Source organism: Emys orbicularis, chromosome 3, assembly GCF_028017835.1.
Source record: "Emys orbicularis isolate rEmyOrb1 chromosome 3, rEmyOrb1.hap1, whole genome shotgun sequence".
NCBI classification, from domain to species: Eukaryota; Metazoa; Chordata; order Testudines; family Emydidae; genus Emys; species Emys orbicularis.
Window position 1 is genome coordinate 179,250,090 of NC_088685.1, and position 14,634 is coordinate 179,264,723.

A 14,634-nucleotide genomic window follows, 5' to 3' on the forward strand; every position below is an offset into this window, starting at 1 on the left:
ATCACCATAGTATCTGAGCATATTCTTCATTAATTAGATTGGCAATAGCAAAGCCTGTAGTGGACTTCAGGAAGTCTCTGGCTTTTCTTCTTTTTCACATTACAGAAAGCTCTGCCTGAGGTAGGGTTTTGGGTTTGGAGGTGAGCAGGGAGCAGTTGTTGCAAATGTTATTCTATTTATGGTGGAGAAGCTTTATCAAATAGGACGGTTTGTATTGTTTTCTAAAGATTGACAGACTCTGGATTGCTCTAATTTCCTGTGGAAATTTGTTTTACAGACAGATTCTCCTGACTGAGCTGGGTGAATCAGTTAATAAAAGAAAAATCTTATTATTATCACTAATGTTATGTATTTATTTATTATTTATGGTAGCACCTATGAACCCCGTCATATACCGGGGAATCATTGTGGTAGGTACTACCCAAACACATAACAAAGAGGTAGTCCTCTTCCTTAAAGAGCTTACAGTCTAAGAAAAGAGGCAATAAGTTGACACAACAGAAGGACAATGGAAACACACATGCCTACACACACCTGAATCTTTACTTGGGTTGGATAATAATGTACTATATGTTAGTTATATATTTGTATTAGTGTGCAGTCAAGGATCAGGGCTTCATTGTGCTAGATTCTGTACAAATAAGTGACAAAAAGACAGTCCTTCCCACAAAGAGCTTACAGTTTAAGTTAGTATCTTTCATCTAAGACTCTCAGTGTGTTTTACTCATGTGTGGAACAGTAGGAAAATGTCCAGAGATGAACAACTGAGGCACACAGCTTATGTGACTTATTCAAGGGCACACAGCATGTCAGTAGTGGAGCTGGGAATAGAATCCAGAACTCCTGATTCTATGCTTTAACCTCTAGTCCACACATCCCTCATTCCACTCCCCAGATGTCCCTTCCTCCATTACTTGTCTTTCTCCCCGAGGCTGCCAACATGACAATGCTTTTCCTTTCCCACAATGGTTGTCAAATAACCCAGCTTCCCAAACTCTCTTCTTCCCTATGACCATCTCATAGGCTTTATCTACCAGAGAATCTTTATTGATAGGGTGACCATACTTCCCTATGCTAAATACGGGACACCTGGTAAAATTTACTCATATTCAAGCGAGTTCAACAGCAATCAATCAGAACTATGCGGTACAAATGTTGAAATTAACATCAAGTTGACTGAGCCCCCATTAAAAAGAAATACTGCATAGTTGGATTCTTTTTATTTACCTTCTTATCGTTAAGGCTTTAGGGTTCAGACAGGGAGGGGTGACACACACACACCCTTACCTCCCACATACACATGGGGAGAGGTGACATACACACACTCCTGTACACCTCTCTCACACGGGGCGGGTGTAACTGACTGACCTGACCCTCCCTGCCCAGCGCTCTGTGCACTTCATGACTGGCTGGGCCCCTGGGATGGACCCGCCTCTCCTGGTACCTGGCACCAGGTCTTCCCAAGGCAACACGTGGGCAGGTGGCATTCAGGGTCACATACCCCCCTCCCCAATTTCTGCCAGGGTTCACACCAGAATGTGGCCAGCAGCAGCCTTTTGGCTCTGTGTGGGAGGGAGGGGATGGGAGCTGCTTCCAGCCACAGGGGAAGAGGAGGCGGGAAAGGGATGACCTGGGCCATGTCTTTGCAGAGCTCATCTCATCTCTCTAGGGTGACCAGACAGCAAATGTGAAAAATCGGGGTGGGGTGGGGGGGTAATAGGAGCCTATATAAGAAAAAGACCCCAAAATTGGAACCGTCTCTATAAAATCAGGACATCTGGTCACCCTACTTCTCTCCCCGCCCTCCCTCCCCCCGCAACCACTGTGGCTGGAAGCAGCTTGTCCCTTCCTACCCGCACAGTGTCGAAAAGCAGCTAACACCTCCAGCCTGCTGCTGGCCACCTACATAACCCAGCCACCTCCTGTCTCCCCCCCTCCCCCGGTTACATAGTGGGCAGGAAGGGGTTAAGCCCTAACGATGCAGGGAACAGCCCTAACAGGGCCCAGAGGACCTGACTGCAGGGGCTTCAGCGAACCTGACCAGGGAAGTGGCTCAGCAGGGGAAGGTGTCTAGGGGATGGAGCAGCCCCACGCTCCCTGGGGGCTGCACCCAGAGCAGTGGGGAGGGGTCATGAAGAGGGTGCTAAGCCCCTGACTGGGAGGCTGCTGTGGAGCCTGCAGGTTTGGGGTGGGAACAGGCTGGAAATAGCTTCCCAACAGTCCAGAACTTAGCGGCTTCCCCGTGCTAGCACTGTTCGGGGATTTGGCACATACAGGGCTCAGCTCCTCCTGGCCAGCGCCCCGGGCCAGAGGGTCTTGGGTGTTCCCATGGCACCAGCCCAGCCAGAAGCAGTGGGGGAAGGAAGGAGCCTGCCAGCCAGGCTGTTGGTGAGCTCAGCACTCCGACCAGAGGCTGGTTCTCCACACAGCACTGGGAGCAGGGCGCGCCCGCCGGGGGTTCCGGGGGGATTTGGAGGAGCAGCAGAGCTTGGGGGGGAGGGTGAAGGGGCAAAGCAGGGAGAGGACAGTGAGAGGTGGAGCACATAAAGGGACAATGGGTGGACAGCAGAGGCGACACGTAACCAGCTGCTGCCTGGCGCCTGCCCACCCTCACCAGCCACTGCAGCCGGTGCTGGCCTGAAGCTGGATGGGGGTAGGGCCCTGCTGGCCGAGAGCTGACACGCAGCAGGGGCTGCGCTGATGGACCTGCAGGGGAGCGGCTGCCCTGTGCGCTGCATCTTTGCTCTGCCACTAGCCTTACACACCCACCCCCGACGTTGGCCAGTGAACCTCCCCACTCACCCCTGGTGGGCGGGCGGCTGGCGAGCGGGGATCTGGCCAGCAGCAGGACCCACCAATACTGATGTGGGGAGGCAGAAAATACAGGATAATTTGCCTGTTTTTAAGAAAAAGTCAGGACACATGCAGGAGGGCTTAAATACGGTACTGTCCCTTTAAAAACGGGACGTCTCGTCAACCTATTTATTGAAAATCTCACTGCAACCATGTTGCAGGGGCCTGATTGCTATTAGAGTCAAATCTTGCAGGCTGTGGGTTGCACAGTGCATCCTGAAGTGCCCAGATATGTGGAATTGGAATGTATGGTGGCAACAACAGATGATTTCAAAACTGCTTGGCCTCTGTCAGGATCTTCAGATGCTTGGAGGGGTTTTTGGGGGAGATGTCTACTGGAGGATTGAAGATTGTGGATAGGGAGGGGCCCACACATGGGATTAGGTTAGGACTGGATTTCTGGGCATGCTGTGGGTATTAAACCAATTGCTTTTTTGGAGCAGGGAAGGAATTTTCTACTTCTTGCCAAATTGGAGATAGTGGTGTAGCATTTTCACCTTCCTCGCAGCATCCTGGAGGGTCAGTAGGCTGTATTAATAATATTGTACTTCTCACAACTGCATATGGTCCGGTGTGAGTACTTAGTTAAATAAGTGGCCAGTTCCTAGATAAACCCAAGACTGGGAACAGGAATAGGCTGAAAATGGGACATCTCTTAGGGATGCTGCATGGGGAGGGGGTGGGCCTGAATGTCTGGTACAGGAAGGAGCCCTCTTTGACTTCATCCTGCATATGAGGGAAGGGTGATGGTAAGTTTCAGTGTCGGTTCTTGAACCTCAATTGGTCATTTGGGGCTAAGTAAAGTCTCTACCCCTTAAGGAAGGCAGATCCACTCTAGTCAGTCCTTGCTAGATGTTTTACCCAGTAGTATTGATTTAATAAAGTTGCAGCCTGTTTAAAAAGATTTTCTTATATTTTGTCTTTTTTGCTGCTGTGTCCTGGTCAAAATATGTAAAGAACCAAAACCGAGACAGATCTACAAGCCATATGGAGGGGGGGGAAATAGAACAAGCAATTTCTGCAACTATAGGAGGAACTCTGTAAGGCCATATCTACTGTGATGGGGCAAGGCCAGATGGCTATAGTAAAGTAGTGAGGAACAGGTATGTTAGCCCCAGGCTAAACAAATCCCTGGTACCATGGTAACCAAATGGCAGTTGCTCCAGGTTAATCAAGACACCTGGGGCCAATTAAGATCCTTCTAGAAAGCAGTGGAGATAGCTAGGTTGATTGGAACACCTGAACCCAATCAAGGGCTGGCTGGAACTAGTTAAAAGCCTCCCAGTTAGTCAGTGAGGCACGTGTCAGGAGCTGTAGGAGGAAGCCACGCTGTTGGAGGAACTAAGAAGTACAAATCCATATCAGGCGCAAGGAAGGAGGCCCTGAAGGAGATATTGAGTGGGGGCTGCTGTGGGGAAGTGGCCCAGGGAATTGTACACGTCCTTTTTACAAAAAGTCAGCTACCATAGCTGCTACTATTACGGTCCCCGGGCTGGAGCCTGGAGTTGAGGGCAGGCCCAGGCTCCCCCCTTTCCTCCCCTTCCCTCCCCGATTAATCATTGAGACTGGGAGACAACGGAGACTGTGTGAGGGAGAGTTGCTTCTCCTCATCTCCCTTGCTGGCTTATGATGAAAATGGCACAGTAAGCTGTGACCCTTGCCTCTAGAGAGAGAAGGACTACATGGAGGGTCACAGTGAGCCTCTGAGGCTAGCGAAATCCACCAGGAAACATGGGACCCACGGAGACAAGGACAGAGCTTTGTCACACTACATTGTGTGCACTACAGCTGTATTTAGCGCTGTAGCATAGACTCTTCCTATAATGATGGAAGGGTTTTTCCATCACTATAGGTAAGCCACAGAACAGAAATAGCTAGGTTGACAAAAGAATCTTCCAGCAACCTATATGTGTGTACTTAAAGGGTTGGGTCACTATAGCTATGTGGCTCAGGGGTGTGAACTTTTCAGCATAGGCCATGTCTGAATCAAGATTTTTGATAGTGTTAAGTCAAATTCCTGGCGCTGTATCATGCTGGTCTTCTCTTGGACCGTGCAAGCTATGTCTTTAATAAACTTTCAATTTGCATAGTCCTTTGGTATTTTGTCAGGCTGGAGAGGCAGAGTAGCTGCAGGCAGCTGATATAAGGAAGTTGATGCCTTTCTTTGAAGGAATTTAAGATAAAGTGTGGCTGACAGTTTTTTGTATAAAGTTATGGTTCTATGGTATTCACATCTGTTTTCAATAAACTAAAATTAACTCAGAGGGATAGATAGTTCTTGTTCACAGGATACAAAATTGCCTTCTGCGCTTTGTATCATTGGTATAATGCTTTCCACCTTGCTAAGTTCATAAGCCTGAAGAGGACAGTGTGTCTGTTCTGTCTTGTTTTCAAATGGAGAGGGTAGTCCTGACAAGGATGTTATAATGCTGCTGTGTTTCTATTTTTTTGTTTTGTTTTTAAAGAAGAATAGGAAATGTTTTATTTTGGAATAAACCATACTCTTGGCAAGTCCATAAAGTACAGCAGAGAGGTCTGTATATTTCTTTACCTCTCCTACCCCCCATGTGGTGCTGAGTTTACTAAGTGAGAAGTTAGAATTTAATAAGGGCTATTATTCCTGCTCTTGTTGATGGATTTCCATCCTTTTTAGCTGTCGTACACTGGACATTGTCTCTTCTTGGCTCCCATTAGTAACCAGTTTCCCACCTTCTCTATGTATCATAGTGCTATGCTGATAGATGGTCAACATATTAGTTTTCCCTGTTTTCAACATACCGCTCCTCTTCAACAGTGCTCACAACTAACCAAATCCACAGACATAAGAAAAATGGGGCAGGCTTTAAATTTTGACAAAATGACATTAGGGAGACACAGAAAAATCTTACATGAAGAATAGAGAGGTGGTTTAACCTTTAGATATGTCATTAATGTGATCATTACTCCAATACTGTGTCGAGTTCTGATGTATACTCTTTAAAAAGGATTATTGAAAAACTCAAATGGGTTCAGAAAAGAGCCACAAGAATGATTCAAAGTCTAGAAACATGTCTTAGAGTGAGAGACTTAAGGAGCTTCAATTTATTCAGCTAATCAAAGAGAAGGTTAAGAGAGAACTTAATCAGGATCCATAAGTATCTGCATAAGGAGAAGATCTCTAACAGCAGCAGAAGAAGATATGGAAATAGAAGCTAGACAAATTCAGATGTTAAATAAGGTACAGATTTTTATCAGTGAAAGTAATTAACCTTTGGAAGAATTTATCAAGGGCTATGGTGGATTCTCAAACGCTTGAAGTCTTTAAATCAAAACTGGATATATTTCTAAAAGATATGCCCTAGTTTACTCAGAAGCTAAGGGCTTCTTGCAGGAATTACTAAGTGAAATTCTATGGCATGTGGTAAGCAGGAAGTCAGACAAGATGATCACTGTGGCCCCTTCTGCTCTTAAAATCTTGGAAACTTCTCACCCACATATGCCTCTCTTGCCATTGCCTACCTCTGCTTACTCTTCCCTTCATATCTTTTCTGCTCCCGGTTTTTTATCTTTCACTCTTCCCCTTGTTCATGGAATACCTCCTATTTCCCATCTGGCAAATGCCTGCCTTCCTTTCCTTCAATTTTCTCCTCTAAATCCATTTATGTGAAGCCTTTATACACTGATCTCATCAGTAACACTGTGCCTGTGCCATCCTGTGTTTTAAAATGTATTTTATTATTTAATACTTGTTTGAATTAGAATTTAAGAAAGTAAGCACCATCCATCCTGTGCACTGCATGAAGCAGAGGTCCTGTGGAAATAATAGTGCTCATGTAAGTAAAGACTGTATCATAATACATATGCACAGGGGGAACAAATTAAGGTTGCACAGGCAACCTTAATTCTGACATTTCCTAACTCCTTAGTGCTTGACTTTGCAACTCCATTGTCATTGTTTTAACAAAAGGGTTCTGTCTGTAATATTTATATACATATATACATTGTTCTTTTTTTAAAAATTAAATGCACATCAAGTGCATTTGTGTGCTAAATGGAGAATTGTTTATTAGAAATGGGATATTTATTTTCCAAATGGCCTCTTACTTAAACAGATGTGCATTTTGATATGCAGCTGACATGTGCACAAATTTTATGAGCACAACCTAGTCAGCCAGTTTGGAAAATTTGGCTCTAAAAATTGTAGCAATGGCTTAATTTAACTGTATCTCTCCTCTCCATCTGAATTTTATTAGAATATGTTGTACAAGTAGTCTCAGCACCAGCTAGCCCCTCCTAAAAGTTCTGATGTTTTTTATTGTTTCTTTCTTATAGTTAATCTATTGCCACAATGCCTATAGTCACAGCAGGTTACGTCAAAACAAAGACAAAAGTGCACACTGGAACAATGCTGTCTCATTAATTTTTTTTGGGGGGGGGGAGGGAGAGGAAGGTTGAGAATTAATTATTTTCTCAGGCACAGTACTCATCATTGATGAAATTCACCCCATGTAGAGAACAAGTACAAGACCTCAGCACTTTTTAATTCCCAAAATAGGACCTAAGTGGGATTTCAGTGACCATTGGCCCTGCGCTGGTCCTCTGCAGAAGACTGAATATCACCCAATATACGCAGACAAAATAATTTGCCAGTATCATTTTGAAAATATAGTCCTAAGAGTTTTACTCAGCACTACAGGAATGAAGGAGGCAAGCAACTGTATCCTCTGGTTTTAAAATAACAACTTTTAGCAGGGGAAGCCCAAATTGCTATCCAGCCTCTTGGCTTATTTATGCAGAACTGAGGAGTATGGACTGAACACTGAGGGGAAACAAGCTGGCCTTCCCACATGGTAATGTGTTAATGACTAGGAACATGCTTGTTTGCACCCACATGCAGTCACCCACACTGCCTTACACAATCTTTTACCTGTACTTGCACACACGAAAGCTAATAGTTTTCATAAACTAAAACCTAAATTAACTTACTAAAGAAAGTGGGGAACCCCAAATGTTGTTGCTCAGATGCCATGTGAAACAAGATTTTGTTTTTTATTTTAATCAAGTCACCCACATAATTTGCATCTCTTGCACCATTGTTGTTCCTATCTGATTTCGTGCTCTCACTTTCTCTGTGTGACTACTACAGCACTAACTTTATGTCTACTAGAACCTGCATCAGCCTTTGCCAGAACTGCTCAGGGGAACTTGGAGGCATACATAACTTTTGTGATGAGTGTGCTTAACTTGTTCTGTCAGTGAAAATTACCTTTGTGGACACATTAAGAAGACAACCACTGAGTCACAGAAATGAGATAACTCAAGCACACCCAAAATAACAGAATCTGCTAAAACATATCACCTTAATGGGTACTGTGAATACAGCTTGTAGTGCTGTATAGTTGTGGTGGAAAATATTGATATTTGTAGCTTATTCTCCAAGAAATGACAACTATGTGGAGAAGATGGATCTTTGTCTACTATACTTGTCCTTGCTGCATTTGCCATCTTTGATTTGCCTCTTTGAAATGGAAGGAAACATTTTCATGGGCTTTGGTGGTGCTTAAAGAAAGGATGCCCTTCTAGTCCTTGTTCTCTCATTTGTCCTTTTGCTGATGTTATTATCACAGTTCTACTTACTTGACCCAAATCACATTCTCTGGATTAGCTGCCAATTCAAAAGAGAAAAGAGAAATAAAATATGAAAATGGTTTGATTCTTTTAATTTTTGTGTGTGAATCTATTGCTTTTGAGTGGTGGTGGATTGACAGCAAAGGAGATTGAAATAGCAGCGTGCATTTCTTCATACTGTTTTACTATGCTTCATTCCTGACCTGGAAAAAGCCATATTTGTGGGTGAGAGGATAGTTCATTCTACATGGCTCATTCAGTCCTTGTCCTCTTTGCTGGGACTGTCATCAAGGTTGCTAATTACAGTAATCGGTTTGTGATGTGGCTACTTTTGCTCTGGGAACTTGTCAAGCTCATTTGATATAGACCATAGTGGAGCCATCAGATGGTAATAACTTTTGGCTACCTTCAGCTTGGTCTGGATATGAACCAAACAACCCACAGACCTTCCAACCTCCCCCCCCCCCCCCCCGCACACACACACACTTTTAAAAAAAAAAAAGAGAAAAACGGTTAAAATATTTTTTGTTCTATAGTGACCTATAGTGACCTATACAAAACCAAAACAAAACAGAAAAATCCACCCCACTTTTTAAATTGGGGTTCAGATGTGTTTTCACCAAAGCTTAATTAATTTATTTTAATTGCAGGAACCTAAACCTGAATTTTTTAAGTGGTGCCTGTTTCTAGTCAGCTGACTTAGTTAAATTAGAAAGGATTTCCCTTCTCCTGCCTTGAGCTGTAAAGGTTTTGTTTTTAGTGAAAAAATCTATTTGGATATGGCTTACTCAAAAAGAACCTCATGGAAAACGATCTTTCCTAATCTTACAAAATATTCAGCTCTTGCCATTTCGCAGTTTCCCCTCACGAGGTCTATAGAGCTTTTTGAAGCTTTCAAAGCTTTGTTTTTACTGGAATAATAAACATAGTGTAAGCAAACATTTTAAAGTTTCAGAACCTTTCCTGGGAACTCCTTCCTCCTGTGCTCTCTTCTCATCCAAGATGGCTACTTTGAAGAGGGTAGAGAGAGGACTACGGCTGTCAGATTTTTGGAAGAACAGTACCGTAGAGGGTAATGTGTAGAAATGAAGCCAAACAAATACTCTGGATGTAATTCCAAACTTTTGGGTGCCCAAATACAGATCCAAATATTGTGACTTGGGACCATCTCCAATAATTGGTGACTAAAAACCATTCTTTTTACACACTAAAATATAGCATTTCATAGCTGTAAATTTGCACAAAAAGATTATTTATACTGAACACATTTTAAAATTTCAAAAATGTTCAGGGGACTTCCATCTTCTTAAGAGTGCAGTCAATATGGTTGACTCTCACAGCTTTAAAAGCTTCTTTATAGTGCAGTATTTAACATGCCGGTACTTTTAAGATAAAGACAATTTTTTTAAAAAGTTCATTTACTCTAGTATGTTCAAATCTCACGGTGCTGCCCCTTTGTAGTTTCTCTGACGGTTTCCTAGTCACTTGTATTCCTTAAGTGCAGAAACAATGGCTCCTTCCTTTAGCCTGCCTCCAATTCCCTCAGCTCTGGCACAGAGGTGAAGAATCATTAATAAAGATGTTCCCTTGCCCGTTAGAAGGTTAGTGCCTAAGATGAACTTGGAAATCTTGAGCCTGGAAATATCTCACTTGATCATGCCAACGGGAACTTCTCCAGCTAATTATTTGTTCAGCACCAGGGTTTCTGAGCTGCCATTTAACCATGCAAATGCCTGTTTGTGCTTGCAGTAGTTGGATGTGAAAATTTTGTAGGTGCCAACCTTTGATAATTTGTCCCTAAAATTCTTCTGACTCCTTAGGGCTAGATCAGACTTTTGCATTCTGAATGCTCAACAGGCAGTAACGTGGGAGAACCATTCTCAGGGGAAGTCATCTGTGCCTTCTTCAGCACAGTTTGTATAAGGCACAAAGTGTGAGGATTAAAAAAAATTCCAAACCCTTATTTGCTCTGATCTGATCTCTCTTTCAGTGGCAATTAGAACTAAACATGGCCTTTAAGACTCAGCATTCATCTAACAATTTCCTGTTCTGTTTCAGGAGTCTCAAAATTAAAGTGAGAGCTAAAAAACCCACAAAACTTACCTTTACCTTATTTTTTGCCATTCTAACCTAAGTTTCCACGGAAACAGGGTTGAAAAAGCCGCTGGTAGCCAGCAGGCAGCCAGCAGCTGAGAGTGAGAACTCTCCTTTGTCACTTTTCACTACTGGCTGTCTGCTGAGTACTCAAAGTGCCAGTTTGCAAAGCCACCTTGGTTTGTAAAATCTGCACTACGTTCAATTTGAGGGGGAAATAATAAATTAACCAACTCTTTTCCCCCCTTGGATTGGCACAATAAGTTCCAGGAGGGTAAATGGGCTAATGAGTTCTGATCTGTTCAGTTACACTGATACCCACATAGGAGGGGGTGCGGGCTCTTGGAGGGAGTTTGGGTGTGGGAGGGGGTCGGGCTCTGGGAGGGAGTTTGGGTGTGGGAGGGGGTATGGGCTCTGGGAGGGAGTTTGGGTGCGGGGTTTGGGCTCTAGGCTGGGGCAGGGGGTTGGGATACAGGATGGGGGGTCAGGGAGTCGGCACTTACCTTGGACAGCTCCCGAAAGTGACTGGCACACCCCTCTGGCAGCGGCTCCTAGGCAGGGGGACCAGAGGGTCTCCATGCGCCGCTGCCTGCAGGCACCACCCCCACAGCTCCCACTGGCCACAGTTCCCAGCCAATGGGAGCTGCAGAGTCGGCGCTCAGGGCGGGGGCAGCACGTGAAGTCCCCCTCCCCAGGGACCACAGGCCCAGGGACATCCCGGCCACTTCCGGGAACGGCACAGAGCGAGGGCAGGCAGGAAGCCTGCCTTAGCCCCGCTGCACTGCCATCAGCAGCTGGGGGCCCCTTTTAAACCTGGGGCAATTACCCCCTTTGCCCTCCCCCCCCCCCCCATCGGCGGGCCTGTAATTGATCCTCAGTTAAATATCAAGAATAGTGTGTGAATGGAAATGGCTTTTGACCAGAAGTAGAATAGAGCTGCTGGAAAACTGAGGGGTCTGTTTGATCAAGACCCACACAAAATAGAGATAAGGATACACAAATGGACATAATCAGAATAGACCCTTCACCCCCCAACCCAGGTGTTTTCCCCATAAATGTTTGTCTCCTTTCTTTTATGAATAACTAGAAAATGAAAAAAAGGGGAATAGATTCTGTTTAAAAAAAGAGAGAGACAGAGACAGAGATACAGCTTTGAATCTTTGCATAGGGTAATGTTGTTATAAATGTTTCACAAATTCCAATGCTAATTACAGATTTTAATTGGGAGCAAAGTGCTGAAATTCTTCATGACAGCCACACAATACAGCTGCCTTCATAAACAAAACAGAACTTTGAACATATGTGCATTTTTGGCTATTATTAAATGTCTTAGAATTAAATAACTTATCACCTATGAGAGAATAGGTGTTGACATAGTCAGTACTGGTGTGTTTTTAAGCTTGCCTAAGGCGACATAGCTGGCATTGAAGTTAAGCTTGGCATTCTTTCACCCCCTCCCTTCTCCCTCAAGCCCAGGAGAATGCTCACTTCTTCAATGAGACTTGTCTGCCAGACACAACAGAGATCCTTGAATTCACTACATTTATTTTTCAATTTTGTATTGCAGTCAGATCAACAATGCTTTGATTTAACTATATGATGCACAGGTGTTAAGGGCCAAAACATATAGAGCCATTCCAGTGGCTCTGGTTCAGAATATAGTATTTTTTGGTGATCCAGTAATGAGAAGCTGTATAGACTGTCTTTATGTTTGAATAAAGATATAGATCTTCAGCTTCAAGATTTCAGAACTAAAGAAGATGCATAATAGTCAAGCATGTTTCAGTATTTTTGTATCTTTCTTTTAAAATGATGTGTATATATTTTTAAAACAATTTTATATACCACATAACAATAATGTTAATGCTTTAAAAAAATCCAAAGATGAAAAAATGTAAGTCTAATTTTTTTTAATCTTTTTTTTCCTCTAGCGTTTTACGATGGGATAATGAGACAGATGTCTCTCAACTGGAAGGACATTTTGACATTGTTATGTGTGCTGACTGGTAAGTACATAAAAATCATAAAACTCATGTTAGAAAAAATAGCTTTGCTGGAGTAATTGTACTGTGCTGCTTGCTGATGGCTAAGCAAAGTCAACAAATGAAGCACAAAGCCACCTTAACCTCAACAAATTAATATTCATCTCCATGTGACAGTTATAAGGTAGTCTTCTATCACACAGTAACTTCTACCACATTATTTCCCAAAGATTGATTTTGAGAAGCATTTCCATTTTCTGGAATTGCCTCTGTTTCATGCTTGACGTATCAGTAAATGGACGACTTAGGCAAATTGCAAATAATTATGGCTCAGTGAGGAACAGTCTGGAGAAAAGGGAGTTTATCAACACAAACAGCTCAATTAGCTTACTTCTTAGGAAAGATCTGACTATTGATATAAGGGGATGAATATTTTGCTCCCCAGAAAATCTTTGCAGAGGAAACAGATTTTCAAAATCTTTTTACATCACATTCTGTTTCTTAAATCAATTCAACAACAGTATTGATAAGCATACACTGAAAATGATGGTCACATTATTACACAGGTAAATATTGTTAATAATAAGAGAATGCTTAGTAAAAATTAGAGCACAATACTTAATTTGTGACTGAGTGGCTTCATGTTAAAATCTAATATAGATTCTATTTAAATATATCAATAGATTTGGCTGTGGACACAGACCAATTTTTGATATTGACGGTGCAGAATCATCCTGTCCTCTGAATGACTGCATGCCCACTTTCAAAACAGTGCATTCTTAATTATAAATGAAGAAAGCTAGAAAATGTAGGTGCAAGTTTCAGTTAAAAAGTGGGAAGCTAATTTTAAAATAAATCTTTCCTTACATAATTTGTGTTTGTTTTTGATTCTTTAGATTGGTATAACAGAATAAAAATGTTTCTATTCTGAGGAATATCATTATTGTAAGAGTCCAAATTCTGAACATAATGACTTCACAGCATAATTGAATTCAGCAGTATTCTGATTCTTACTAAGAAATAATTAAAAGGAAAAGGCGTGGAGGGTGGGAGAAACTGTTTATTGTCTTTCTAAACAATGCACTTTTAAATAGGTTTCTCAGAAACATTTTCACTGTGTTTGGTGGTGGGTGGGTTGCTTTTGTTTTTTTTAAAGAAAAATAAAAAAAATTTCAGAAAAAATATTGATTTTCTTTAATAAGGGGTAAAGAGTATTTATTCATCTTTCGTCCTTTACGGCTACCTACTTCTTGGCTTGTACTGAATGCAACAGTGCTTCCTTTCTCTTAGCATTTAATTTCATAAAAGTTCTTTGTTCCCAAAAAGGACAGAGATGGGTTTCTAACTAATCGCTGATAATGTGCCTCAGAGATGCATCATCTGATTAAAATAAGGAGCTAAACAACACCATATGATTTCAGCAAGTAATTTAGTAAATGCCTTCCTCACCAAATATTAGAATGGATACTCCAGGTTTCATTGCACAGATGAAGTTAATGCTGGGCAGGATTAGATCAGATTAAGTATGAAAGTCAGATCAGAGTGCTGGCGGACATGAGCAGGAGGGCAGTAGTCTTCTCGGAGGCTTAGACAAGGCTCGCATATGGATGTTCTCCAGATTATGTGGGTGAAGCAAGGTCTTGCCAAGAGATTTAGAGTTAAATTTGTTCTTCACACAAATATCAAAACAACCTGGCTGTGCCATCTCTTGTATTCTTGATACTCACACCATGTCATCCTATTTGTACTGGGGAGAATAGCAGAGGGAGCCAGACTTAAGTCATTTTTTCATTAATATTCTTGCCTAATACTCCACCCAGCCTGCTTGGAAATAGTGTATTTTCATTAGGAAACAAAGGATCATACATGACAGATAAAATACCTAATGCATTTTCAATCTCTGGGTTTTGTACATTCATTTTGAAGCATTTAAGATACAGGTAAGTGCATAAATATTTATAGATTTTTAATAAATAGCTACATGAGGGTTCATTTAAAACACAGATTTTTATAACAAATTACCTTTATATTTAGTGCTCCTAGTGCCAAAATGCAAATATACATCCATTCTTTAATAAGCATGAAATCACTGTAATGT

At 42.3% G+C, this 14,634-nt stretch overlaps 1 protein-coding gene across 1 annotated transcript in view; it reads left to right on the top strand.

Annotated features, from left to right (window-relative positions):
- Window positions 1-14,634, top strand: part of CAMKMT (calmodulin-lysine N-methyltransferase) — a 377,333-nt gene that overhangs the window by 339,643 nt on the left and 23,056 nt on the right. The window contains exon 8 of the mRNA XM_065401271.1: window positions 12,486-12,560. Within this exon, the coding sequence (XP_065257343.1) occupies window positions 12,486-12,560 (75 nt within the window). The remainder of the gene's footprint in view (window positions 1-12,485; window positions 12,561-14,634) is intronic.